This window comes from Rhododendron vialii, chromosome 10a (assembly GCF_030253575.1).
Source record: "Rhododendron vialii isolate Sample 1 chromosome 10a, ASM3025357v1".
NCBI lineage: Eukaryota > Viridiplantae > Streptophyta > Magnoliopsida > Ericales > Ericaceae > Rhododendron > Rhododendron vialii.
Genome location: NC_080566.1, coordinates 6,809,071 through 6,836,312, shown reverse-complemented (window position 1 = coordinate 6,836,312; position 27,242 = coordinate 6,809,071). Strand labels below are relative to the sequence as shown.

General features: G+C 39.2%; 3 protein-coding genes across 3 annotated transcripts; all 3 read left to right on the top strand.

The window, feature by feature from the left end:
- Positions 1-3,021: 3,021 nt before the first annotated feature.
- LOC131302814 (F-box/kelch-repeat protein At3g06240-like) lies at positions 3,022-11,573 on the top strand. The gene is made up of 3 exons (XM_058329608.1): positions 3,022-3,284; positions 8,531-8,591; positions 8,683-11,573. Exons 1-3 carry the CDS (start codon positions 3,039-3,041, stop codon positions 9,597-9,599), a joined length of 1,224 nt encoding a protein of 407 aa, XP_058185591.1. The 5' UTR covers positions 3,022-3,038; the 3' UTR covers positions 9,600-11,573.
- Positions 11,574-13,415: 1,842 nt separating this feature from the next.
- LOC131304556 (F-box/kelch-repeat protein At3g23880-like) lies at positions 13,416-15,691 on the top strand. The gene has a single exon (XM_058331823.1). It carries the CDS (start codon positions 13,511-13,513, stop codon positions 14,684-14,686), a length of 1,176 nt encoding a protein of 391 aa, XP_058187806.1. The 5' UTR covers positions 13,416-13,510; the 3' UTR covers positions 14,687-15,691.
- A 5,039-nt stretch (positions 15,692-20,730) lies between these two features.
- Positions 20,731-22,459, top strand: LOC131304557 (F-box/kelch-repeat protein At3g17530-like). The gene has a single exon (XM_058331825.1). The coding sequence runs from the start codon at positions 20,856-20,858 to the stop codon at positions 22,026-22,028; it is 1,173 nt and encodes a 390-aa protein (XP_058187808.1). The 5' UTR covers positions 20,731-20,855; the 3' UTR covers positions 22,029-22,459.
- The last annotated feature ends 4,783 nt before the right edge of the window (positions 22,460-27,242 follow it).

Here is a 27,242-nt window from a genome sequence, read left to right as displayed (position 1 = left end):
GGGTTATGATGAATTGGTGCTTGAGAAACCCATGCTCTCTGTCTTTTTCTCTGATTAGAGAAAAGGAAATTAGACACTTATGCATAATGGGTAAGAAATGGAGGATCAGATAGATAGGAATTGACTCAAGTGAGGGGGGAGAGAGAGAGAGAGAGAGAGAGAGAGAGAGCCTCTGTCGTATGCGAAGACTTGGGTTGCGAAGCAAATTGCTATAGCAAGAATTTTTGGGAACTGGGATGAGTCGTACACAGAAGTCGAAAGTTTCTTGGCCGCGGTGAAAGTTAAAAATCCAGGTACTGAGTACATCCTACTGTCGAAAGATACAAACATACCAGGATGCCACACGTTCTATCGTCTTTTCTGGGCATTTGGGCCAGCCATCGAAGGGTTCAAACATTCTAAGCCTGTGATAAGCATTGATGGTACCTTCCTAACAGGAAAGTACAAGGGTGTAATCTTGGTTGCTGTGAGTCAGGACGCGGAAAATCAAATATTCCCTATTGCATTTGCCATTGTGGAGAAGAAGGATGTTGATAATTGGGGGTGGTTCTTGTCATGCCTCAGACATTTTGTCACAAATCGAACAGAATTGTGTCTAATTTCAGACAGGCATACTGGTCTATTGTCGTACATCAAAGGAGGTCCGCTTTGGAGACCCCCCCCCCCATGCTTATCATCGTTATTGTGCCCGTCACATTGGGGCAAACTATATGAGGAGGTTCAACAAAATTGTGGGCAACCAAGTAAAAGATACGGCCATGGAAATTCAAAAATGAAAGTTTAAAACTCAACTTGAAAAGACTAAAAAGTTTGGCGACGAAGAAAAGGTCTACAAAGAACTAACGGAGGATTTGGTTTTAAAGAAATGGTCATTCGTGCATGATGGAGGTAGGCGTTACAGATCGGAAACAACAAACATCTTAGAAAGCTTGAATGGGGTTCTAAAAGAAGCTAGGCACCTGCCAATAATGGGAACGGTTATGATGACATTCTACAAAAAGCGTTAACTATTTCAATGACAGGGCTGTAGAAGCACGAAAAAAATTGAGACGGGGGGAAACTGGAGCACGTTTGCCATAAAAAAGTACAAACACTGGAGGAATAAAGCATCAAGACACCAGGTCATTGAGTTTGACCGCGCGGCACAAACTTACGAGGTGCAGACTCCAATGAATCGGACGAGCCCATATAAAGGAAATCACAGGCATTCAGTTGACATGACCAATCGTACGTGCAGTTGCAACAAGTTTCAACAATGGAAGATGATGTGCTTGTTAGTAATTTATTTTAATCAACGGGTATCTGTAATCTTAACGTGGGAAAATTAATAAGTATTTAATAACATGGAGCTCAAAATATAATTGAGATATGGACGGGAGTGCAATTACAATTCTATAGTGGGGTGAATTGTAATTTGTGTGATAAGAAATAAAATCCTGGTGGGATTAAGATTTCTTATCTACACAAGGAGCCCAGATTTATTTATCCTTAGGTCCCTGCCCTAGCCCTATAAATATACCGCTTCGTTCTCTAGGTCAAAAGACGTTTTTGAGAAATCAAAAAAGTGGGCTGAGAGAGAGAACAAACAATCACGTAGGGTTTCCACAAACGGGTACGTGATTCGAGGTATAAGGGAATATGGCAAAAGATTGTAAGGTACGGTCGAGCAGTATTCGTGGCATAAAGCAAGATGTGCTGTAACAAGTTCAACCAGCGTTCGTGACGCAGGAGTTGTGGTAAAACCCTAATTTCTCCTTGTAGGGTTTTTACAATTTTTGTTGTATAATCTGTACGCGTCATTACTGGGTCTTGGAGATTCAGTTTCCCAATAGTGCTCACATGTGCTTGCGACGTGCATATTCATGAAAACTTCCCCTTTCAAATACTTCAGCGATGTTTGGTCACTCAAATCAATTATACAAATGTATGCCTCTCAACCATTTAGGCCCCCGCGTGACAAGGCGTATTGGCCTGAAATCATTGGGCCAACCATCATTCCAGACCAAGAACGTATCCGGGGGCGAGAGTGACCCCAAATCACACGGTTCAGGAACGAGATGGATTGGATTGAGCACCAACCATCACAGAGACAATCATGCACATTGTGTGGACAAGAGGGACATAATCGAAGAAAATGTTCCGGAAGCAGGGCAGAAGCGTCAAGTTCAAGAACGAATTTGTAATCGGTAGTAGTAAGATATTTACATATGTATGGAGCTATGTTGTCTTGTACTTGTTTTAATTTGAAAGCTTTGTTTTTAAATTTGTAGGTTGTAACTTTCGAGTATGTTTGTAATTTATGATTGTGGTCACATTATAGTTTACTTGTTTCATTGTTGCCAACAATTATCTGTTTTCAATGCCTATTAAAAATAATACTAATTGTTCCAAAAAATACATAACGGGCATATGTAAAATAGTTATTATTAGTAATTAACACCAACCACTTGGCCATGTTGTCACATCAATCTAAAAAAAACAATTACATAGTTAACGCCTTTTGTATATGCGTTCTCATCTAACCATATCATCAACTAAGGGGGGTGCAGGTGCAACGTATCCCCTGTTATATTCCATCGGTCGTTCAATAACTCCGTTTGCTGTGAGAACTCTCTCCACTCTTTGGGAGCCAAAAAAATGCATGTCTCATTCATCAACATTGACACCTCTACGAGAACTCTCTCCATTTTCTTTTTATTTTTTCTGAATGAAATCGTCAATCCATTTCGATACTTCAATGGCTGTTGTATATATAACGCATCACTCACATTCAATATGCATGACGCATATTGGATAGGCATCACGCATATAGAATATGCATCACGCATATGCGGTATGCGTGATACACGCTGTATATCCAGCTGGCCCGGCTCGCATATGCCAGCGTGGATAATGCACATCCGATATGCGTGATGCACATTGAATGTGCGTTTTGAACTATTTTTTAAAATAGTTTGAAAAAACGTATATTTTGGAAAATAGTTCCGTGAAAACGAATAAATCGACAAAAAACTCTTCAGTCGGACCATCAAATAAAAATGGCTATCGTAAAGCTACCGGAAGATTTGCTCATGGAGATTCTGCTGAGGCTTCCAGTGAAATCCCTTCTTCGATTCAAATCAGTCTGCAAAAACTGGTATGCTCTCATCCAAAATCCTAGCTTCATTTCCCTCCATCATGATCACTTCACCTCTATTCCCGTCAACCAAAACACTGACTGCCTCTTCGTTAAGGGATCCCTCGAGGGCGGTATGGGAGTTTTTTGTCGATTTATGCCTTTCCAAGTAACTATTTGTCAAAATTTACGTTTTTTCAAACTATTTTTAAAAATAGTTCAAAATGCACATTCAATGTGCATCATGCATATCGGATGTGCATTATCCGCGCTGGCATATGCGAGCTGGGCCAGCTGGATATCCAGCGTGTATCACGCATATCCAATGTGCATGATGCATATTCCATATGCGTGATGCATATCCAATATGCGTCATGCATATTGAATGTGAGTGATGCATTATATGTATGAATGGATCAACAGTCATTGAAGTATCGAAATGGATTGACGATTTCATTCAGAAAAAAGAAAAGAAAATAGAGAGAGTTCTCGTAGAGGTGTCAATGTTGATGAATGGGACATGCATTTTTTTGGCTCCCAAAGACTGGAGAGTTCTCACAGCAAACAGAGTTATTGAATGGTCGGTGGAATATAACAGGGATACGTTGCACTTGCACCCCCCTTAGTTGATGATATGGTTATTCAAGAATGCATATACAAAAGGCGTTAACCATGTAATTATTATTTTTAGATTAATATGACAACATGGCCAAGTGGCAGGTGTTAATTACAAATAATAACTATTTTGCATATGCCCGTTATGTATTTTTTGGAACAATTAGTATTATTTTTAATGGGCATTGAAAACAAATAATTGTTGGCAACAATGAGACAAGTAAACTATAATGTGACCACAATCATAAATTACAAACATACTCGAAAGTTACAAACTACAAATTACGAATTTAAAAACAAAGATTTGAAATTTAAACAAGTACAAGACAACATAGCTCCATACATATGTAAATATCTTACTACTACCGATTACAAATTCGTTCCTGAACTTGACGCTTCTGCCCTGCTTCTGGAACATTTTTCTTCGATTATGTCCTTCTTGTCCACACAATGTGCATGACTGTCTCTGTGATGGTTGGTGCTCAATCCAATCCATCTCGTTCCTGAACCGTGTGACTTGGGGTCGCCCTCTCCCCCGGATACGTTCTTAGTCTGGAATGATGGTTGGCCCAATGATTTCAGGCCAATACACCTTGTCACGCGGGGACCTAAATGGTTGAGAGGCATACATTTGTATAATTGATTTGAGTGACCAAACATCGCTGAAGTATTCGAAAGGGGAAGTTTTCATGAACATGCACGTCGCAAGCACATGCGAGCACGGCATCTTCCATTGTTGAAATTTGTTGCAACTGCACGTACGATTGATCATGTCAACTGAATGCCTGTGATTTCCTTTATATGGGCTCATCCGATTCAATGGAGTCTGCACCTCGTAAGTTTGTGCCGCGCGGTCAAACTCAATGACCTGGTGTCTTGATGCCTTATTCCTCCAGTGTTTGTACTTTTTTATGGCAAACGTGCTCCAGTTTCCCGCTATCTCAATTTTTTTTAGTGCTTCTACGGCTCTGTCATTGAAATAGTTCACGCTTTTGTAGAATGTCATCATAACCGTTCCCATTATTGGCAGGTGCCTAGCTTCTTTTAGGATCCCATTCAAGCTCTCTGAGATGTTTGTTGTTTCTGATCCGTAATGCCTACCTCCATCATGCGCGAATGACCATTTCTTTAAAACCAAATCCTCCGTTAGTTCCTTGTAGACCTTTTCGTCGTCGCCGAACTTTTTAGTCTTTTCAAGCTGTGCTTTAAACTTTCGTTTTTGGATTTCCATGGCCGTAACTTTTACTTGGTTGCCCACAATTTTGTTGAACCTTCTCATATAGTTTGCCCCAATGTGACGGGCACAATAACGATGATAAGCATGGGGGGGTCTCCAAAGCGGATCTCCTTTGATGTACGACAATAGACCAGTATGCCTGTCTGAAATTAGACACAATTCTGTTCAATTTGTGACAAAATGTCTGAGGCATGACAAGAACCACCCCCAATTATCAACATCCTCCTTCTCCACAATGGCAAATGCAATAGGGAATATTTGATTTTCCGCGTCCTGACTCAAAGCAACCAAAATTACACCTTTGTACTTTCCTGTTAGGAAGGTACCATCAATGCTTATCACAGGCCTGGAATATTTGAACCCTTCAATGGCTGGCCCAAATGCCCAGAAAAAATGATCACACGTGCGGCATCCTGGTATGTTTGTATCTTTCGACAGCAGGATGTACTCCGTACTTGGATTTTTAACTTTCACCGCGGCCAAGAAACTTTCGACTTCTGCGTTCGACTCATCCCAGTTCCTAAAAATTCTTGCTATAGCAATTTGCTTCACAGCCTAAGTCTTCGCATACGATGGTTGGAATCCCTCTGGCCTATCTAAAATCATTGCTTGAAGGACCTTCACCTTCGTGCTTGCATCTTTTTTCACGATAAGGGCAATAATTTCATAAATGAATCATGCGTCAAGATTATGATGATCTTGGGTTACACTCTCCGCAACGCAAGTGTGTGGTCCTGCGTATCGACTGATTATCCACTCATCGGCATCCTTACACTTTCTTGCTCTTAGTCGCCACTGACATGGGACCGGGTTCTTGCATTTGTACACCAACATAGTCGGTGACGATGCTGATGTCTTCATCACATTATTCTGTTGCATGCTATACTTCTTCACCGTATTCTGAGCGTCTCAAAGAAATAGCAGAAACAATAACAAAATCATTCAATGTCCACACCGATCCATTTGCCATCCTAATTACCAATACAATTATAAAAATTCCACAATCAAAACCCACGCCAGGTTGTGCTAATCCTACTAATCGATTATGCAAAACAAATAAAGCACAAAATTAAAAAGAAATGTACCTGTATGTCAACCTCTGGCCCCACCCCTACCCCTAGCCTTACCTCTACACCCACCTCTACCCTTTGTAGCATCAACGACCTTCTTGTGGTTAGTGTCCCCATGCTTCTTCTGAAGATGTCCTCCAGTACCACAACGCGGAGGCCTAGAGACACGCGTAGACTCTTACACCAATATCAATATTTTGCATCCGATGTGACTTCCTAAGACAAAACCAATACTATATAAGTGATAGATATGCTAATTTGGTGGTTCACTGCTATGTGCTAATTATGTGGTGCATACATATCAAAACACTTTTTTCGGATATCGATAGACTTTTAACACATTATTCACTGCACCACCCTTGTGGCTGTGGTTATGCATATTCACACATTGATATGGAGTGTAATCAAGAAAATATAGAAATACAAAACCACCATATATGGGATCAGCTGACATATGCTATTACGTATTCCAAAATCCAAATATATATGTAACTTTAGTTTTGGACTCAACTTGCATTGTTTTGTCCTATTTGATATTAATTCTAAAAAGAAAGCAAACAAACAATTTCCCAGTCATGACAAACACAAGCAAAACTTCCAAAGAGGAATCCTAGCAAAGCTACCTACGTTAGCAACCTCATCACATATGGTCACAAAAAATTTCCAGGTTTAACATAATTATTTCCTCACACTCACATGACATAACTGTGTCACCACTAGCCTCATTTTTACACCTAGGCTCCATTTGTTTCAATGTAAAATAGTTTTTCCGGTAAAATATCTTCCTCATTTTCCTTGGTTTGGTTGCTTATAAACTGGGTAAAATATTTTTATTGTCAAACATTTTCACTCAAATCACCAAAAACAACTTACCAGATGAATCTCGGTAAATTGTTTTACAAACCCCTCCAGCCCTCCCGATCTCAAGTTTCCACTGTCTCGCTCAACTTCCAACAGATTACAAGAGGCTCTCTCTCTCCCCACTTGAGTCAATTCCTATCCGATCCTCCATTTCTTACCCATTATGCATATGTGTCTAATTTCCTTTTCTCTAATCAGAGAAAAAGACAGAGAGCATGGGTTTCTCAAGTACCAATTCATCATAACCCCTTAAGTCTCCCTGCTTGTTGCCCGAATCCAAAAATGGAGGACAAATATTTTTGATCAATATAGCCAAACACCAAAAAATCAAAGTGCGGTAATTGTTTTCCAAGTAAAAGATTTTTCAAGAAAATATTTTTCTACGTAAAAGATTTTAAGTCGAAACAAACGGAGCCCTAGAAAACAAACTTTTCCTAGGGTTAGCCAAAAGTATTTTTACAGCCATGAGAGAGGTAAATGAAGCTTTCATTCAAGCAATTGAACACAGGCCTACGAGGAGAGAGAGAGAGAGAGAGAGAGATATATATATATATATATATATATATATATATACATACCTACGGAGAGAGAGAGAGATACATACATACATATATACCTACGGAGAGAGAGAGAGGGACTTACAGTGAGAGGGAGGAGAGAATGACGAACGGCGACGTCGGAGATCGGAGAGAGGCAAACGGCGAACGACGGTGAACGTACAGTACGACCATCGTAGATCGCGAGAATGGAGACAGTACAGCGTATGCGAGACGCATACACTTTTGCAATCTGATCTGATTTTAAACGCTGACGCCTATCAAATATGCATCACACATATGGAATATGCATCATGCACATTGGATATGCGTGATACACGCTGGATATCCAGCTGGCCCGGCTCGCATATGCCAGCGCCGGATAATGCACATTCGATATGCGTGATTCACATTGAATGTGCGTTTTGAACTATTTTTAAAAGAGAATAAATTTTACACGGACCCTCCGTGTATACGGGAGGGTCCGCCGAACCAATTACATGAAGACAGCTCAGCTTTTGCAGCTGAGTAAAAAAGACAAACGGCAAAAAAAAAATTTCATTTAGGATCCTATAGAACAGAAACTTGATTATAAGAGTCATAAAGACAAAATTTAACTATGACACTTTAGAATAATATGATCAGAATAACAAGATCTTTGCACCGGTTCAAACGGATTGAAAATTGGAACACTTAACTTTTTAACCATATTTTTAAATAAATAAATAATCTAAAAAATTATGCACTCTAATTTTTAATCCGTTTGAATTTGTTCAAAGATCTTATTATGAGAGCCATAAAGATAAAATTAATTATGTTTCTTTAGAATAATATGATCAAATTTTCTCACCGATTCAAACGGATTAAAAATTAGAGTGCATAATTTTTTAGATTATTTATTTATTTAAAAATATGGTTAAAAAGTTAAGTGTTCTAATTTTCAATCCGTTTGAACCGGTGCAAAGATCTTGTTATTCTGATCATATTATTCTAAAGTGTCATAATTAAATTTTGTCTTTATGACTCTTATAATCAAGTTTCTGTTGTATAGGATCCTAAATGAATTTTTTTTTTGCCGTTTGTCTTTTTTACTCAGCTGCAAAAGCTGAGCTGTCTTCATGTAATTGGTTCGGCGGACCCTCCCGTATACACGGAGGGTCCGTGTAAAATTTATTCTCTTTTTAAAAATAGTTTGAAAAAAAGTATATTTTGACAAATAGTTTTTTGGAAATGCATAAATCGACAAAAAACTCGGCGGTATGGCCTTGTCATTTGTCACCGGCGAAAACCCCGTTGAGGATATAGATATATCTTTCACTGGTATAGATATTGAAGCGCTACAAATCTTGGGTCCTTGTAATGGCGTCGTTTGTCTCACCAGCGGTTTAAACTCCACCATTGTGATATGCAACCCTTCAATGAATGAATTCAGGGTACTTCCTCAACCTTCCTACAAAAATGACTTTTTTAGTAATTTGGGAATTGGGTATGATCCCATTACGAATGATTATAAAGTGGTTAAATTCGGAAATATAAGCATTATGGGCATCGATGAAAGAGTTGAAATATACGATGAAAGAGTTGAAATATATGAATTGAGTACAGATTCTTGGAGAGAAGTTGACGATGAGGGCCCCATCGAGTCCGGTTTCCTCTGTAGTGAGAGTCTATTCACATCGTGGAATGGGGATTTTTTTTGGTATGCTTACAGTGGTGGTTGCCATCCTGTTGGACTGGCGATTGTGGCGTTTAGTATGACCGATGAGGAGTTCAAAGAGATGCCCGTGCCAGAAGTTTGCTTGTCACACCACCCGAAACTTTCTGTTTTGAAAGATTCCCTTGCCCTGGTTATTTGTCAAAATTGGTGGGCAGGAAGGTGCTTTGACATATGGCTAATGAACAAAGAGGATGTCGAGGTGTCGTGGACTAAGAAGTTCACTATCGGACCCTGCTTCCCGGCATTTGACGAGGTATTGGGATTTCGGCAAAATGGTGAGGTCCTTGTGAAGAACCTTGGACAGATAATGTTGTACAACAGTAATACTCGAGAAAGAAAGGAGTATCAAGTCCATGGTCGTCTATCAAATTTACATGCTGTTCCATACACGGAGAGCTTGGTTTCGGTCAATAGACACAATGCGCCTGATGGACACATAGCGTCTTAGATCAAATTACATTTCCATTATGTGCTTTCGTGACCTCGAGTAACTAAAATACTCTTCGTGCTGCACAAAGGGCTTGTGAAGTCCTTTCAGAGGTTGCTGCCATTTGCAGTACTGCTAAAGAAAAACTAATAAGGTAAACGAGTGGCTCCATTCAGCTTCCGAGATGTCTCTTGACTGTCTTCCAAGGCAGTCTATCCCAGTGAGCAATTACAAGGATGATGGATACCCATTTAACTTTTCATGCATCTGTAGTCTGCTTTTGTTTTCTTGAATATCTTTCAATCTTTCCTACTGTACAATTTGTATGCCTCCGAATATGGTCTTGATCATACTTCTACCTCTGTCACTCCATTTTAGGTACAACACATTGGATTTACTTGGCTTTTCTTCTGTATATTTCATAATGGAATGTGTTTCCATCCAAATTGGATCTTCATCGATCAGACATTTAACTTTATTCACTCTAATTTTAAGTATAGAACTGGATTCTCAATCGCAACAACCAACTTTGACCGTGAATATCTGTTGAATTTTGATTTGCTTATCACCCGTCTGAATTTCCCGAATCTGCAAAAGGCAGACAACTAAGGGTGTTGAATAGTGAATCAATGAGAGAACTTTTATTCTTTGGCTGAGATGGGGTTTAGATATTGATTGATGAATATGCCACCAATTTTAGTCTTTTTCTGTAGGTTTTTTATTCTCTTCATATGGTTACTAATGCAGTAGTAGCTGTAAGATATGATTTAATGACATTGTGTGTAAGACACATGGTTAATCTTTAGAAGACATGGCATATCCTGTATACCCATCTTCTATTGCTTTCACATCATCGACAAAAATATCCAGTGCTCGGGCCAATGGTTAAAACCTTCATGGTCAGTCTTATTATTTCCCGCATTTACTTTTTAATGGAAATAATGACAGTGAATCTGTTCCATCGACTAATCCAATTTCTAACCAAGCATTTTTTCGGTCATGGACGATAGATTTTTTCCTCCAGGATGTACCATTAGTGCGGTTATTGGTTAATTTTCATTTTTAGGTATACTACGCTTTCTTTTTTTGTGCAGGGGATTCATGGAACCTCAGAAGGTTACACTATTGTCTGCTGGTAGTCTATGTGCTATATGATACCTTTCATTTTGACTTTTGATTCATATGTTTCTATTGACTGGGGGTACATTCATCTAGTAGGATGCCATTCCTTCTTGTCTTCTCTACAGTACAGTATTGTGCAGCATAAAATTGATGGATTCCCACTTCTTGTTGTCAACGAGGTTAACATGTGATTTTGGAAGCTTTCACTTTGGCACCAAAAAGCACTTGAGTTAACTGAAATAGAAGAAACATAATCGGATATCGATATAGTTCCTACATCAATATGATCTCATATTACAAAGCCAGAGAGATTATTAATTTGGAGCTGCTGGAGCAATACTCAAGGGGTCTCTTCCACCACACTTGTTTGAGATCCACATGCTTTGGTGTGAGTTCTACAAAAATGTGTGGTGTAAGAGGCACCTAGAGGCTAGAGCATTGCTCCAGGAGCACCAATAATTTTTCTAGTGAAATAGATGGTGTGGCTATTGAGCTGATGGTTCAGAAATGTTTACTCTCTTAGTGATTATGGAAATTACGTGGACGTAACATGGCAATTGCATTGTATTTCGGAGGGAAAATTGACACCTAAATGGTAGTGGACCCACAGAGTAAAACCATCAGGACTTAAAACAGACGTATTACCCGATGGTGAAGAGGAAATTAGGGTTCTTAAATGAGTGAGAGAGTTTGGTGATTTCACTGATCTTATATGCAACAGCCCAATTTGTTGTCTTGTCTTGAAAACAAAGGACTCAAGCGTCTGCATTTTTGTATCAATCAATGATGGTGTGGCATTTGAGGGAGAATGATGGTGGACCTCTCCCCTATGGTACCTTTTCGATTTTACACTTGAGTTGTACATGTTCACACAAAGATCCGCATGCGAAAAATTGGACCATATCTCGTTGCCATGTCACAGATTCCGTTTGTATGTAGACAGAGTTTGATGGCGGGGGAAACATTGATGAGTATTTCAATAGTACAGTTGTTTATTTGACGTATCTAAAAGGTCAGATGTCTACGAACGGTTTTGATAAATGGTCAAGGGTGATTTTTGAATTCTCCCTCTTATTACTTACATACTATGTTTCTTTTTCTCTGTGTTGGGGCTTCATGGAACCTCAGATTGTTACACTTTTGTCTGTTGGTAGACTGGTAGTCAATGTGCTATATAATACCTGTATTTTGATATTTATTCGACTTACTATGTACATTCATGTAGGAGGATGCTAAATACAGCTTACATTTTTCCTATTTCCGCAATGTCTTATGTCACCCTTTTCTGTTCGAAGTATCTTGGGTTGGGAGTTTTTAATTTTTTTAAAGGCGAAAAAGTTTTATTGATCTTTGAAAGTATTTACGCTTCATCTCTTTCAAATACAAGGGTATTAGCCCAACAATAAAGTCCAGATACACCCCAAAACCCTAAATGCAAATTTGGAATCCGAAGCGCCAACCCTTTGCTGCCACAAAGCAAGACCGCCGTGAACCCGCCGTATGTCGCCGGTCCCAAAAACGATTGGAAAGCCACTGCCGCAAATAAACCGGCGTAACCTCGCATCCCATCCGCCGCCAAACAGCTGCCGCTTGTTGCCAAAAACCATTGCCGTTCTCAGCCTTCATCTCAACCCATCCTCTGCCAGCCACAGCCTTACTGCCTCAACGCCAAGCTGACGACCAAATCACCACAGCCACAGCCACAGCCTTGCCTATTGTTGAGTTCAAAGTGTTTGTTCCTTTCAAGTACAAGGTGTTGAGTCAGAGATGTTGAGTCAGGTGAACGGTGATGGAAAATTAGAAAGCAAATATTTCACACAAACACACCAAATAACTTGTACTATTAAAAACACAAAATTGCATAACCTCACAACTCACATATCCCTCTCTTTCACACACACACGCGACTCAAGTTTCTATTTCATTTCCACTTCACAGTTCACCCCTTGTGTAGTTTTGTTTATTGGTAGTTCTGATCCTTTTCATTTTTTTGTGCATGAGGATTGGCGGGGAGGTACTTTTTTGTTTTTTTTGTTTTAGGAAGTAGGGAGGTACTTAAGAAGAGAAGTAAACACACCTTACAATCGCACGTGAGTGGACATTTGATTTGAGGTTACCCTTACTTGGCCTAAAGTAATGAGACATTTTCTGGGACCATTCAATTCATATAAGTGTGAATCTGGATTATTCATTTTTTTTTAATGGACAAATCATTGATTCTTACATTCTCGTTTTATGAATTTTATGATATCCTTAATCACCTTTGAATGGTGAGAAAATGAGAGATAAAAAAAGGGAATCATTTCTTACCAAATTTCACCATTTTTTTTGGATTGGATGAGAAAATAGAATGGCCAATCAAAACATTCTTTTTTTCATACTTTTCTTTTCATCTATCACCAAAATGCTTAATTTTTTTTTTTATCCAAAAATGTTTAATTCAAATGAGGGATTTCATAGGTCTCAAACATAGTCTCTCTCTCAAATCTTTTTCTCCTCCTTCTCTCTACAAGCTAGGGTTATATATCAAAAATAAAAAAAATGTTTTGGATGGTTCGAATTTTAAAATAACTTTTCCGAAGGTGAATTGCGCGCGTTTAAAAGAATTTTGGACGGTTTAAATTTTAAAAGTCTTTCTCAAAAAAGTTTTTGTAAGATTCAGACCGTTATTTGCCGAGACGGATAAGTGAGATCGTGTGACTCCGTCAAAAACCTATTTACAGGTACTCCATCTCAGAGATGAACGGTAAATACTCTTCCGTCACCCATCACCAAATACTCTTCCAGCACTGGTAGCAAATACAGAGCAAATGCAAATGGCGATCGGAAACCTATCCGAAGATTTGCTCATGGAGATTCTGTGTAGGCTTCCCGTGAAAACCCTTCTTCAATTGAAGTCAGTCTGCCAGAACTGGTATGCTCTCATCCAAAACCCTAACTTTATTTACCTCCACCACTATCGCACCGCCTCTATCGCCGCCGATGAAAACACCGACAGCCTCCTCGTTAAGCGATTCCTCGACGGCGGCCTTGGCGGCGGCGTATTATCCTTTGTCCCCAACGAAGCCCCAGTTGAGGATATAGACATATCTTCCACTGGTCTAGATATTAAACACCTACAGATCTTGGGCCCTTGTAATGGCGTCGTTTGTCTCACCCGATACGGTTTAAACTCCCCCCTTGTGCTATGCAACCCTTCAGTGAAAGAATTCAGGGTACTTCCTCAACCTTCTTATAAAAATGACCGTAGGAGCAATTTGGGATTTGGGTATGATCCATTTACAGATGATTATAAAGTGGTTAGATTTGCCAAGATGGGTATGGGTATACCCACTAGGGGCATTGATGGAAAGATTGAAATATATTACTCGAGTACAGATTCTTGGAGGGTAGTTGACACTGAGTCTCCTTTCCAGTCCGGTTTCCACTGTTGTCATGATTCGTACACATCGTGGAATGGGGATTGTTTCTGGTACGCATACCGTTACCATAATGGTGGTGCAGTGATCATGTTTAGCATGACCGACGAGGTATTTGAAGAGATGCCCGTGCCGGAAGTTTGCTTTTTAGATGAGTACAGTGAAAAGAAACTCTTCGTTTTGAACAATTGCCTTGCCATGGTTATTTATCCAAACTCGTGGTCAAATCCATTTCTTTGGCCACCTGAAGAGTTTTTGATTGAGAAGTCCTTTGACATATGGGTGATGAATAAAGAGGATGTTGAGGTGTCGTGGACTAAAAAGTTCACTGTCGGACCCTTTGAGCGATTCGACTGGGCATTGGGATTCCGACAAAATGGTGAGTTCCTACTTGAGAGCGGATATGGACAGGTGATGTCATACAACCTTAATTCTCAAGAAAGGAAGGAGTATGAAGTCCATGATCAAGTTCATGGTCATCCTCCACCACCAAATTTACAAGTTCTTCCATACATAGAGAGTTTGGTTTCTATCAAGAGATACAATGAGCATGATGGACACATTTGATTCGTAGATATGACTCCTTTATGGGCTTTTGTGAACTTCAGGTGGTAAAATGTACGGTATGTGCTGCGCAATGGGCTTGCGAGTCCTTTAGGTGGTTGCTGTCATTTCCAATACTGCTAAAGGAAAAAGAAGAAGGTAGATGAATGGTTCACATCGGCCTCTGAGAGGTCTCCTCTATAGCGATTTCTTCCGGTATGCAAATATATGCAAAGAAGGAAAGGTTTGAGTTTCATGGCTGGGACAATCGATAGCCATGTTCAATATATTCTGTCCTGATTTTACTTGTCTTTTCTGTATTGCTTGCCTCCGCATATGGTCTTAATGAATAATGATACTATTTCCGACTTTGTCACTCTAATGTCAAGACACTATTGTACGACACATTAAATTAACTTGGGTTTTTTTGAATGTGTTTTGAAATGGAATTTCCTAGATTACAAATATCGTCTTAATCATTCATCTGACTTTTTCACTCTCATGTTAAGAAACACATTAAACTGGTTTCTGAACCACAACAAAAAATTGACCGTTTGATGAAATTGGAATTTCTTATTAAAACCAATCTCTGAATTACCTGCATTTGCTGAAGGGAGACACCGAAGTGTAGTTCATTAGTGGATCAAGGAGAGTATTTTTACTCTTTGGCTGGGGTTATGAAGGAAGTTATTAATTGAGGAATTTGCCACCGATTTTAGTTTTTTTCCTGTAAATGTCCATAACATATGGACTATGGTAACTAAAACCCTAGCAGCTACCAAAGTACAATGGTGAATGATGTTGCACAAGATCAGAAGCACATTGGGAAGAAACAAGGTCAATCTTTAGAAGCCATAACTCATACCTTCTAATGTTGTCCCACCACCCAAAAAAATCCAGTGCTATGGCCATGATGAAAAGCTGCATGTTCAGTGGTATTATTCCTTGTTAAATAATTGCTGTTGCTTTTATTTGAAATGTTTTTTCCATCTAGTTCACTTTACGAAACTACGTAGCATTTGTTTCTAACCATTGACAAGAGAGTTTTTTCTGGTCTACATACCATTACTGAGGTGTATTGGTTAACTTCGTATTTTTCCTTATGGGTTGCAATTTTGTTTGATGGTAGACATTGTGCTATATAATACCTGACTCACCTGATGATTCATTGAATCTCAGATTGTTGCACTATTGTTTGATGTAGGCATTGTACTACAGTATATGATACCTGTCCTTTTGATGTTTGATGCATATATTTGATACTCAAATATGTACATTCATATAAGAGGAAGCCAAACACAGTTTCCTCTCTCATTTTTGTCTTCTTTCCTCGACGATATATATCTATGCAGTATATGATTGAAGGATTCCCAAAAGTTGCTGTCAATTAGGTTGTTATCTATTCTCATATAGAGATCTATACGGAAGCGGTCACTTGAGTTCGGATCCCCTGTCCGACCCCCTTTTGGACAAGCGCCTATCCCACCCTTCTCGGCCGTTGATCTCACAAATCAATGGCTGAGATGGGCCGAGCACTTCTTGCTCAAAACGACGTCGTTTTGGAGCAAAAATCGCTCGATCCATCTCAGCCGTTGATTTGTGAGATCAACGGCCAAGAGGGGGTCGGACAGGCGCCTGTCTGGAAGGGGGTCGGACAGGGGATCTCGTGGCGTCACTTTGGCACCTAAAAGCTTTTGAGTTAACTCTTACCGGAGAACTTAATCAGGTATGGATATATGCCCTGGGTAAATAACTAAATATTATCTGCCTTTACTTCTAAAAAGATATGTGATGTGGCTATTGAGTTGATGGTTCAGGAATGTTTGGCTCGTGCATACATTTTCTGTTAGTATGTCACTTTTCGGTTCATTTGCTTCCTTTCTAATGCAAAATGTATCTTCAGTTGTTCCCATGGGATTGAGGTTCCATTTTAGGCAATATGATCAGGCAACGTATCATAGAAGGTGCCTCCATTGGATTGTGGTTCCATTTTATGTGATATTTTTCAGAATGGGTGGCTCCCTCTCATTTGAAAGTGACCGTTTGAGTTGATTGAGTTTCCTTTGCCTCTCCCCAACTCCTCCTCTTGTCTTGCATTGGTGCCTCTTTTGGGATGTTTAGATTTTGGCCTGTTCGTTCAAAGAATCAAACCAGTAGTAATGAATGAGGTGATGTAATGTCTCCGTTAATGGGCGGTGGAATTGTTCATCTGGAAGTCGGTCGATTGGAGCGGATACTGAGTTATCGGCAAAAAAATGTTTAACTATCTTTCTTTTCGTATAGTTTCAAGCTGCAATGCTGCATATTGTGGAGGTCTTTATTCGTCATTCCTTGCTTCTGTGGTTCATCAACAACAAAAAAACAAAACAAAAAATTTTTTGAGAAAAACCTATTGAATTGTGAGTCCATATCCTCTTTACCATTTTGCTCAAACATCAATGTAGTTTTTGTTTGGGTCATGACTTCCACTTCCACACTCCCATTTTTAATAAATGCACTCCATTTCTTGTCCTGTAGGGAAACTTTTGTGTGTAATTTTTTCATTAAAAGACGAGATGAAGTGCATTTTTCAAAAAAGGAAGTGTGAAAATCATTTCTCTTTTGTTTCTGTGCTCCTAATAACATGCTCTCTTCTAATCTTGAAGTGTGATACTGTAACTTTTATTTGTGGGGTAGATTTTATTCAAGTAATTTTTTTTTTGGCAATCTTCCCAATTGTTGTTTGAAAGGCACGAATGGGTTCAATAACGGGTGTTCTTACGTATATCCAAAAAATGGGTAGCATAGTTTGAACTAACCATGTTTAGCCGATGGGTTATTTGCCCCGGCCCCACCCAAATTTTTATCACGTGCCCAGAAAATTAATTTTTATCGTCCAAATTTATCCTTTCTACATCAAGTTTAATGGAAATTAATATGCGCACATAGCAAATTACTATCGTAAGTATTAGTATGATACTGCATGCAATTGATGTGTGGTATCTAATGCAAGCGTGAATTCATGAAAGATATAATAATTATTTAAATAGTGCTTGATTAGGAAATTTTGTGATTTCGTATTCTTAGTCTAGAATTATTTATTTCCATACTTAGGTTGATCTAATTTTCCTTTTTATTTAGTAGTATCTTGGTTAATAAGGAAGTAGTTTCTTAATTTGAATTTACCTTTTTAGTATTACTAGGATTGCTTATAAGTAAGGTTGTAAGTCTTAAGGGCTAGGGAGTTTTTGATTTTTTTTTTTTTTTTGAAACACAGTCAATTCATTTCATAACAATGCCCGAAGGCAATACAAATTTCATCAAAAAATACAAGAATGAGTCAAAACTATCTAGACTTTGACACAGGCACCCCCTGCAAAACAAGACCGGCGAACTCGCCAAATGAGAACCAATCAAGGCCTAGATCGTAGAGAATCCAAACGGACCGGACCCCAACTCAAACCCGATAAGCGCATATGAAATCTGGACGGCGAGAGCTGTTCACCGGAACAAAGGTCAGAGCAGACCCCTCACCGACAACAGCACCCGGACAAACCACAACCCACCAACAACCCCAAACTCGGACGATCCTCAAAAGGCGTCGATTATTCGCCCACCACCTCTTCCTCACCAGATTTGGGGAACCCAAACTGGTACCAAACCGGACTGATTTGGGGGAAACCCAAATCAGCCGGTAGAATCCGAGCCAAACGGTCGGAAAAAGAAAGACAAAGAAAGAAAAATAACTAAATAACTAAACCTCAACGCCGCCCCCCACCTCGCCGTTATTCGCAGCCCACCATCGACGCCCACTGAATCGTCAGACCCGCCACTAGATCTTGAGGTCGAGGAGGAGCCCGGACCAAACCAGACTCATAAGCCGCCGACCGGAGTCAGGAATCGAACTCAGCAACACTCGAACCAAAACCAAAAACGGAGGAAATCTAAAAACAAACCCAGAGAAGGGAGTGGGGGAGAAAAGATGGAGAGGAGGGGAAGGGGGAGGTGGAGCTCGGGGGGGAGGGGAGAGAGGAGGCGGCGGCCCCCTCCCCCGGAAAGGCCAGATCTGGAAAAAAGGAGGGGGGGTTTCTCTGGGAAAGGTAGAGAGAGAGAGCGGGGAGTTTTTGATGATTAATAAAATTATAATGAGTGTTCTTTTTTATGCCAAATTCTTTGGTATTCTACGGAATCAACAAAGTGTTTGATGCCTTTATTCTTGGGTATTCTTTGACTAAACAGGTTTAGAGAATGATTTCGATCTCCGAGTATTCGTTATGAATCAACGGATTTTGGACTCGATTTAGTAGTTCGTGTTTTTATTAGCTTTCGCTGCATCAGTATCAATGATATTTCGAGAATTTGTTCTTAAATTTTCAGATACATCTTATTAAAATTCGAACCACCAAAGTGAAATTCATGAATATCATCTAGTGGTGAGGTGATTTTGTTGCTTAGACCATGAATATTGGAAGCCCAGAGAAGCAATTGGTCCGGATTTTTTAAAATCTTCTGTGTGAGCTGTTTCAGCTTTGTGTTAATATGTGTTAAAGAGAAAGGAAAAACAGGCAGAGGGGAAAAAAAAAAATTATCAACATGGAATCGTGAGGTGGGCGAATGATCGAATATAATTGAATTTTGCACTTCCTTCTCTTGTTGAGACCAAATTGTATTTTCCTTTCAAGTAAAAGGTGTTGAGCCGGTGAACGATGATGGAAAATTAGAGAACAAATCTTCACACAAACACACCAAATAACTTAGTGTTAAAAACACGAAATTGCACAATCTCACAACTTGCATATCTCTCTCTTTCACACGGGCCGAAGGGGTTCCCAACTTTTCTTCTTCTCTTTGTCCTCGTTTAGTTTCCAATAAATTGCACACGATACATAAACACATACTTGTAGAGTACACAAGATAAACCACAACTACACATCAACCTAACTCTCAACTCTCTCATTGAATTTCCCAGACAAAGCCAACACTTGGTTGACCCCTCTCATATGCACTCTTATCTCTTTGTCTCCACAATAATAAGTTTACAAACCAAAAAACGAGATCCTCTTGCCATCTAATCTTGCTCTAAATTAATATCTCATCGAGATCCTCTGACTTAAGTTTCTTCTATTTCATTTCCACTTCACCCCTTGTGTGTTTTTTGGTACTTCCTTTTCATTTTTTTGTGCATGAGGATTGGTGGGGAGGTACACTTAGGAAGAGGTGTAAAACCTTCTTTTTAAAAAAGAAGGTAATTTTAAACACAAATATAACGAAAATGAAAAATATTTTTTCTTTTTTTTTTTTGCACTGTTTAAAAGATCTCAATAAGATCTATCAAATAAGATTCATATTGGTAGAAAAATTATTTGCGTAAACACATAATTTTTGACCTTAAAATTACCTTCTTTTTTCAAACCTTCTCTTTTCTAGAAAGTGGAACGGCTTCTGTGGAAGGGTCCAAGCCCCTACACAACTTTAAATATTTTCTTTAATTGTACTTATTAGTTTTCCAGATTAATTTACGGAAGTTCTATAAGTTTTGACCCCCACAAGTCCTTTGGAAGAAAAAAGTTACTTAGATTAAAATATATTTGTTCTAAAAATTCCCTATTAACGATAAATGTAAGTTATCAACAATTTTTCAAAAAGTCTACAGACACGACTCCGAACACAACTCGTCCGGAATTTTTTAATAGAATGTTTTTGACAATACTATAGTACACACCTCCGTACTATATACACCCGTATAACCAAAGCATTGATAGGCATAATCAAACACTTCCTTTAATTGTTATGCTTATTTTGTAAAATGTTATGCCTCTCAATGATTTGGTTACGCATCTCAATAATTTGGTTATATAGATGCATTAGTGTTTGTTCATGCCTACAGTACTACGCATTCCGGTTGAAATTACCGGTGCGTAAAGTACTTGCTAGCTAGTGGCTCAAACACTAAATCGATTCATTAGTGTGTAGTATGTGATCATATTCTTAGTGACACGAAAAAAAATTACTCGTGCTTACGGCACTCCCCAACCAAACTGGGTGTGTACCGTAATTTCCGTCGGTTCAAGTTCATTTATAATCGTCCCATAGTGGGCATCACAAGTTGATAAACGAGAGAGAAGAGATTAGAGACGAATAAGAGAAAGGAAAGATGGGATAGAAGTCGTAATTCAACCACAGGGATCACTATTCAATAGCATCATCAAATCAAATGGCGATCGATAAGCTATCCGAAGATTTGCTCATGGAGATTCTGTGGAGACTTCCTGTGAAATCCCTCCTTCAATTCAAGTCAGTCTGCAAAAACTGGTATGCTCTTATCCGAAACCCTAGCTTTATTTCCCTCCATCACCAACGCGCTGCCTTCATCGCCGCCGATGAAAACACCGACTGCCTCCTCGTTAAGCGATTCCTGGACGGCGGCGAGGGGGCCGTCGTTTTGTCCTTTGTCCCCGACCAAAACCCAGTTGAAGATATAGACATATCTTCCACTGGTCTAGATATTAAAGCACTGCGAATCTTGGGTCCTTGTAACGGCATCGTTTGTCTCACCCGGTTCGGTTTAAATTCCCCCATTGTGCTATGCAACCCTTCAATGAAAGAATTCAGGATACTTCCTCAACCTTCTTATAAAAATGACCACATTAGCAATTTGGGATTTGGGTTTCATTTCTTTACAGATGATTATAAAGTGGTTAGATTCGCCATGATGAGTACAGATTTAAACATTAGGGGCATTGATGAAATGATTGAAATATATGACTTGAGTACAGATTCGTGGAGGGAAGTTGAGGCAAAGTCCCCTATCGAGTCTGGTTTCCATTGTTGTCATGATTCGTATGTGTCGTGGAATGGGGATTGTTTCTGGTATGCCAACAGTCACGATAATGGTGGTGCGGTGATTATGACGTTTAGCATGACCGATGAGGTATTTGAAGAGATGCCCGTGCCAGAAGTTTGCTTGTTAGACCAGCATGGTGAAAATAAACTTTTTGTTTTGAACGATTCCCTTGCCATGGTTATTTATCCGAAGTGGTGGTGTAATCCATATGTGTTTCCACCTGACTTGTTTTTGTTGGAGAAGTCCTTTGACATATGGGTAATGAATGAAGAGGATGTTGAGGTGTCATGGACTAAAAAGTTCACTATTGGCCCTTTTAAAGGACTCGACTGGGCATTGGGATTTCGGCAAAACGGTGAGTTCCTACTTGAGCGTGGCTATGGACAGATGATGTCGTACAACCTTAATACTCGAGAAAGAAAGGAGTATGAAGTCCATGATCAAGTGCAAGGTCATCCTCCACCTCCAAATTTACAAGTTCTTCCATACACTGAGAGTTTGGTTTCTGTCAAGAGACACAATGAGCATGATGGACACATTTGAGTCATACATATAACTCACTATGTGCTTTTGTAAACCTTGATGTGAGTTGTTGGAAAATACGTTTCGGGCTGCACAATGGGCTCATGAGTTGTTTAGGTGGTTGCAATCCTAATGAAGGTATAGAATAAGGTAAATGAGTGGGTTCCTATCAGCTTCTCAGAGGTCTCTTGGACAGTCTTCCAAGGCAGTTTCATCCAGTATGCAAATAGATGCAGAGGAGTGAAAGGTTTGAGTTTCATGGCTTGGACAACGGACAGCCATGTTTGTTGTCTTGTGTCTTGAGTTTACTTGTCTTATCTTCGAATGGGGTTTACTTGCCTCCAAATATGGTATTAATCTTGCTATTTCCGAATTTGTTATTCTAATGTCGAGAAATGTTTTACATGGGTTTTATTGAATGTGTTTTGAAATGGAATTTTCTTGATAACAAATTTTGTCTTAATTGTTCATCTGACCTTGTCACTCTCAAGTTAAGAAAGTGGTTTTTGAGCCACAACAAAGGAATTGGATTTGCTTATCAAAACCAGTCCCTGACTTATTGCATTTGCAGATGGCTGACACCTAAGTGTAGTTCATTAGTGGATCAAGGAGAGTATTTTTACTTTTTGCCTGATATGGGTTTGTGAAGCAAGTTTATGAATTGAGGAATTTGCCACCAATTTAAGTCTTTTTCTGTAGTTGTCTATGAAAGACAATTAAAATATGGACTATGGTTACTAAAACCGTAGTAGCTGCAAAAGTCTAGTGGTCAGCAAATTGGGAAGAAACAAGGTTAATCTTTAGAAGCCATAGCTCATATCTTCTAATGTTGTCACAGCACCCATAAAAATAAATATCCAGTGTTGGGGACGTGATGAAAAGCTGCATGTTCAGTGGTATTGTTTCCTTGTTTTTTTAATGACTCAAGTGTTCGGACCAGCGTACGCGCATCTCGACCAATCCTGAGGGACCGATCTCACCGCCCACCTGTAGGGAATGAACGGGAACCTATTTTCTTGTTACACAATATTTTTTTTTTTGTATTTGAAAATAGTTGGGTGTTTTTTTCCGTCTAATTCACTTTACGAAATTAATGCTGCATTTGTTTCTAACCATTAACAACACAGTTTTTCCTGGTCTACGTACCATTACTGAGGTGTATTTGTTAACTTCATATTTTTGCTTATTCTATGTTTTTAGTTTCCTGTGTCGGATTTATGGAATCTCAGATTGTTGCACTATTATGAGTTTTTTTTTTTTTTTGAGGTGATCAAGCGATACAAGAAAAGAAACTAAAACGACAAATCTCTAACAATGAGAGCATCTAAACCAGGCAGAAAACAACTTGGATGACAAAGAAAACTCCTATTCTGACTACTAGAGGCGAGCCAATGGGCTGCCTTGTTGTTCTCACGGCAGCACTAGGAGAAAGACCAACTCCTCGTAGATGCCCAAACCTTGATGTCTTCCACCATAATCCTGATCTTCCCCAGACAAACAGAATTAGGCTCATTCAAGCAGAATTGTGCTATAATGTACATATTCATGGAATCTTAGATTGTTGAAGTATTGTTTGATGGTAGGCTTAGTGCTATATGATACCTGTCATTTTGATGTTTGATGCATATATTTGATACCTTTCATTTTAATGTTTGATGTATTGAACAGGCACAACGTCAATACCAACTAGTGCAAAGGACTCATGAGTCCAAGAAATGCAAGAAATAAAAACAAAACAAAAAAAAGCCTCAAGAAACAAAAAACCGATTTGGTGAAGCTTGTAGAGGTGGCTATAGAACCATGATCTTCTTGATAAAGGTGAAGCTTGTTTCTGTTGTAGCCGTCCTCGCAAGATGCCTTCACCGTCGCCGTACGGAAGCTCAAAAATTCTGTTTGTGAATTTTTGACTTAGGTACCTATCATAGTTAACCTCCAATTGTCGATTCTTCAATTGACTTATTCTTAGATTCTCCATTAATTGTTGATTCTCCCACACAAACAACCTTCTCCTGAATTGAAGCTCCCAAGTTCCGGCATCAAGATCTCCCCTCATGTTACCTGCATCCTAATTCCTAAAGCCCTCTTGGATTAGGTATCCAAGGCATGAAGATGGATTCCCAAGTGAGCAAATGTCCGTCCATATATTTTATACCGATCCTGTTTCATGTAGGGGTGATAGAACAAGCCAAACGAGTCAAGTAGGTAGTTGATCTAGTTCGGCTTGATAACTTAACGAGATTTAAAAATATGTTCAAGTTTAGCTTGTTTGTAAGATGAGCTAATCACAAACAAGCTTAGTCAAGCCAAACACAAGCCGATCTCAAATAGCTTGGATGTTTTTTTTAGACACAATAAGCCGAACAAGCCAGTAGTAGCTTGTTCAAGCTTAGCTTGAAATCTTAATGAGCTTCAAAAAAATGTTCAAGCTTGGTTTGTTTATGTAACAAACCAATTTTGAACAAGTTTTTAATGAACAAACACGAGCTCAGACTCGAGTAGCTTGGTTCGTTTATCAGCCCTAGTTCCATATAAGTAAGGGAGCCAGCAATTTAGATCCAATCCATACTTTCCTCTAATGACTTTCAGCCAAGGGGAATCCTTGGCCTTGCTACATCTCCTCCTCCACCACTTAGCAAGTAGTGATGTTTGTGTATTGGCTATGCCTTTAAGTGGGATGAAGTGGATTAAAGTGGAATGATAATCCATTGAAATCATTTATCCCAATGTTTAGTTTGTTAAGAAAAAGAGTACATCATTCACCAATTTATGCCATGGTGCCTTAGTTCCAGATCGCGGTGACATGGGCGGTTCGTAGGAATGTGGTGGATAACGGCAATGTTAGGGAGTCCGGAGACGTAGGCGGGGCCTCGGGGATGCCTAGACAAGGAGTGGCTAAGGCATTGCTCACGGCATGCTAAGACAAGGGGTGGCCAAGGGGTAAGAATGACCATTTTATTCTTTTGTCAAACACAATCTAAGAGCTTTGCGCTGTCGTAATCAATCCGTGAAAACAGGGCAATAAAGAAAATAGGAATACCCTTTCAAAAAAGAAAAAAGAAAATATAAATCTACGAACCGCACAATCATTCATCCTATTTGATTGGGCGCTTAATCTCTGTTTCGAGTTATCTAAGTTTGATCCAAGGTTATGAATCCCATAGCGTACCGGCCGGTACAGACCGGTATGTATCGGTATTGTTCATATTCGGTATCCTACACCTCTAATTCCGTTTCGGCTCACATACCGGTCATTGCCGGCCAGTACCGGCCAATACCGGACAGTACCGGAGATACCGGTCAGTACCGGTTTACTTTTAAATTTATTTTTTTCTTCAAGTACCGGACAATACTGGACGGTACCAGACAAATACCAGAATATTTTTTATTTTTTTTGTTTTAAAAAGGAGTACTATAAATTCTTTTAGATAGGAAAATAACACTAATAGCAATCAATCCGAAACGGTATCCAGTATCTCACCGGTACCGGTACGTACCATACTAATAAGAAAACCGGTACTCTTGCCGGTACGATATTCAGAACCTTGATTTGATGTTTTCATTCCAGAATTTCGTGCAGTTCTTAGGTACAAATATAGTTTGTAGTTCAATTTGCAGCTTCCAAACATATAGCTTAATAACTGATCAACCCTGTTCTGCTAAGGTTCTTATTTTTTAAGTACTTATTTTTCATTTTATGAGACAAGTCATTCTCTTACAATACATTACCTTTAATATAAAAAATAATAAGTATTTATTTTTCAAATAATAATTACTTATTCTTGTTAGTGGAACACACCTTCAGATTTAATTTATTTGGGATTTTAGCACAATGAAACAGTCAAAAACTATATAGGGGTAACGGCTGGTAGCCAAGGCATAGCAAGCCAATTGCTTGTCACAGGGCAATGCAAGGCATGACATGGCTCTACAAAGCAAAAACTAGATTTCCTCGGCCGTTTGGCTTCAGTTCATCGTGCTTTCAAGTCCCGTGGGTAATGCTTGAAAAGAACATTGAAAACGGCATACTCTTTTGACGGGTTTAGCCTTGTCACTGAGCAAGGTATGACATGGCACAATGATGGCATGTTGCCGGTTAGGCAAGGCATGGCACGGCAAATAATTTTGCACGAGTAAATTACAAGCTAGTACTCCAATAAAGAAGTCAAAAGGCATTGGAGGGCGTATTGCTTCAAAAACAAAAAGCTAAAACGGGCTTACAGGTTGAGGTACAGAATACTACTTAACAGAGAAGTAATCCAACCGTAGTTTTCTATTTTCTCGAAGAGGGAAACTTATTCACAGAAGAGCCGTGAATAAGTTTTTCATGGCTTCGCACAATCTCGTCCGTTCATTCACGTAATCAATGGTTGAGATTAATTTTCAATTTTGACCGGTAACAATTAGTAATTTTTATCGGTCAAAATTGATTTTCAATTCAGACCATCCAAAAACACTTTAAACGCGCGAAATTGAGCTTCCGTAAACTCAATTTACGAAAAACTCCGTAAGGGAGTTATTCTTGTTTCTTGAAATAGAGAGTTTATAGAGTACTAGAGCTTACACCAGTTGACCCAAACCCTGCAGTTGAAATTTAGCTAGGTTCACTGGGGTTGGGTTGTCAGCAATCCCGAGCTCTCTTTAGGTAGTTTATATAGGACTTTTTTGCGAGAAACTTTTGAATTTGGCTTCTCTACAGATGTACGGTTCAACTTGGACCATTTGTATTCAAGTGTACGTGTTTATGATCAATTGATCATGATGCAATTTCCAACTCATAATCTGCCTCCCGTGCTTTAAATTACACCTTGCATAATTTTCAAAGCACACAAAAAATAAATTTTAAAATCCTTTTTATAAACAAAAATGCTACTGGTACAACAGTTATTGTACAGACAGTGCATACAACGCACTTTTGGACCCTTCTCGGGTCCAAAATAGATAATTGAAGCCACTCATTTTGTTCAAAATATATTGTTTAGGGTCCCCGTAAAAAAAATCAACTCCATCCGATATCGTTAAGGGCGCTTACGAAATGTCCATATATATTTGCTAGCCTAAATTTTGAAGCAAAATTGAATACTCGTAAATGCCCTTAGCAATATTGGATGGAGCTGATTTTTTATGGATACCCCAAATATTTTAAACAAAATGAGCGGTTTCGATTATCATTTTTGGACGCGAGACGGGCTAAAAAAAGCGCTGTGTGCGCTGTTTGTAAAGCAGTTATTGTACCGG

Coding starts and splice junctions, on each gene's coding strand:
- LOC131302814 (XM_058329608.1), top strand. CDS start 3,039: ATGGCTATCGTAAAGCTACCGGAAGATTTGCTCATGGAGATTCTGCTG. Junction 3,285..8,530: donor GTCGATTTATGCCTTTCCAA/GTAACTATTTGT, acceptor TTTTTTACTCAG/CTGCAAAAGCTGAGCTGTCT. Junction 8,592..8,682: donor CCCTCCCGTATACACGGAGG/GTCCGTGTAAAA, acceptor AAATCGACAAAA/AACTCGGCGGTATGGCCTTG.
- LOC131304556 (XM_058331823.1), top strand. CDS start 13,511: ATGCAAATGGCGATCGGAAACCTATCCGAAGATTTGCTCATGGAGATT.
- LOC131304557 (XM_058331825.1), top strand. CDS start 20,856: ATGGCGATCGATAAGCTATCCGAAGATTTGCTCATGGAGATTCTGTGG.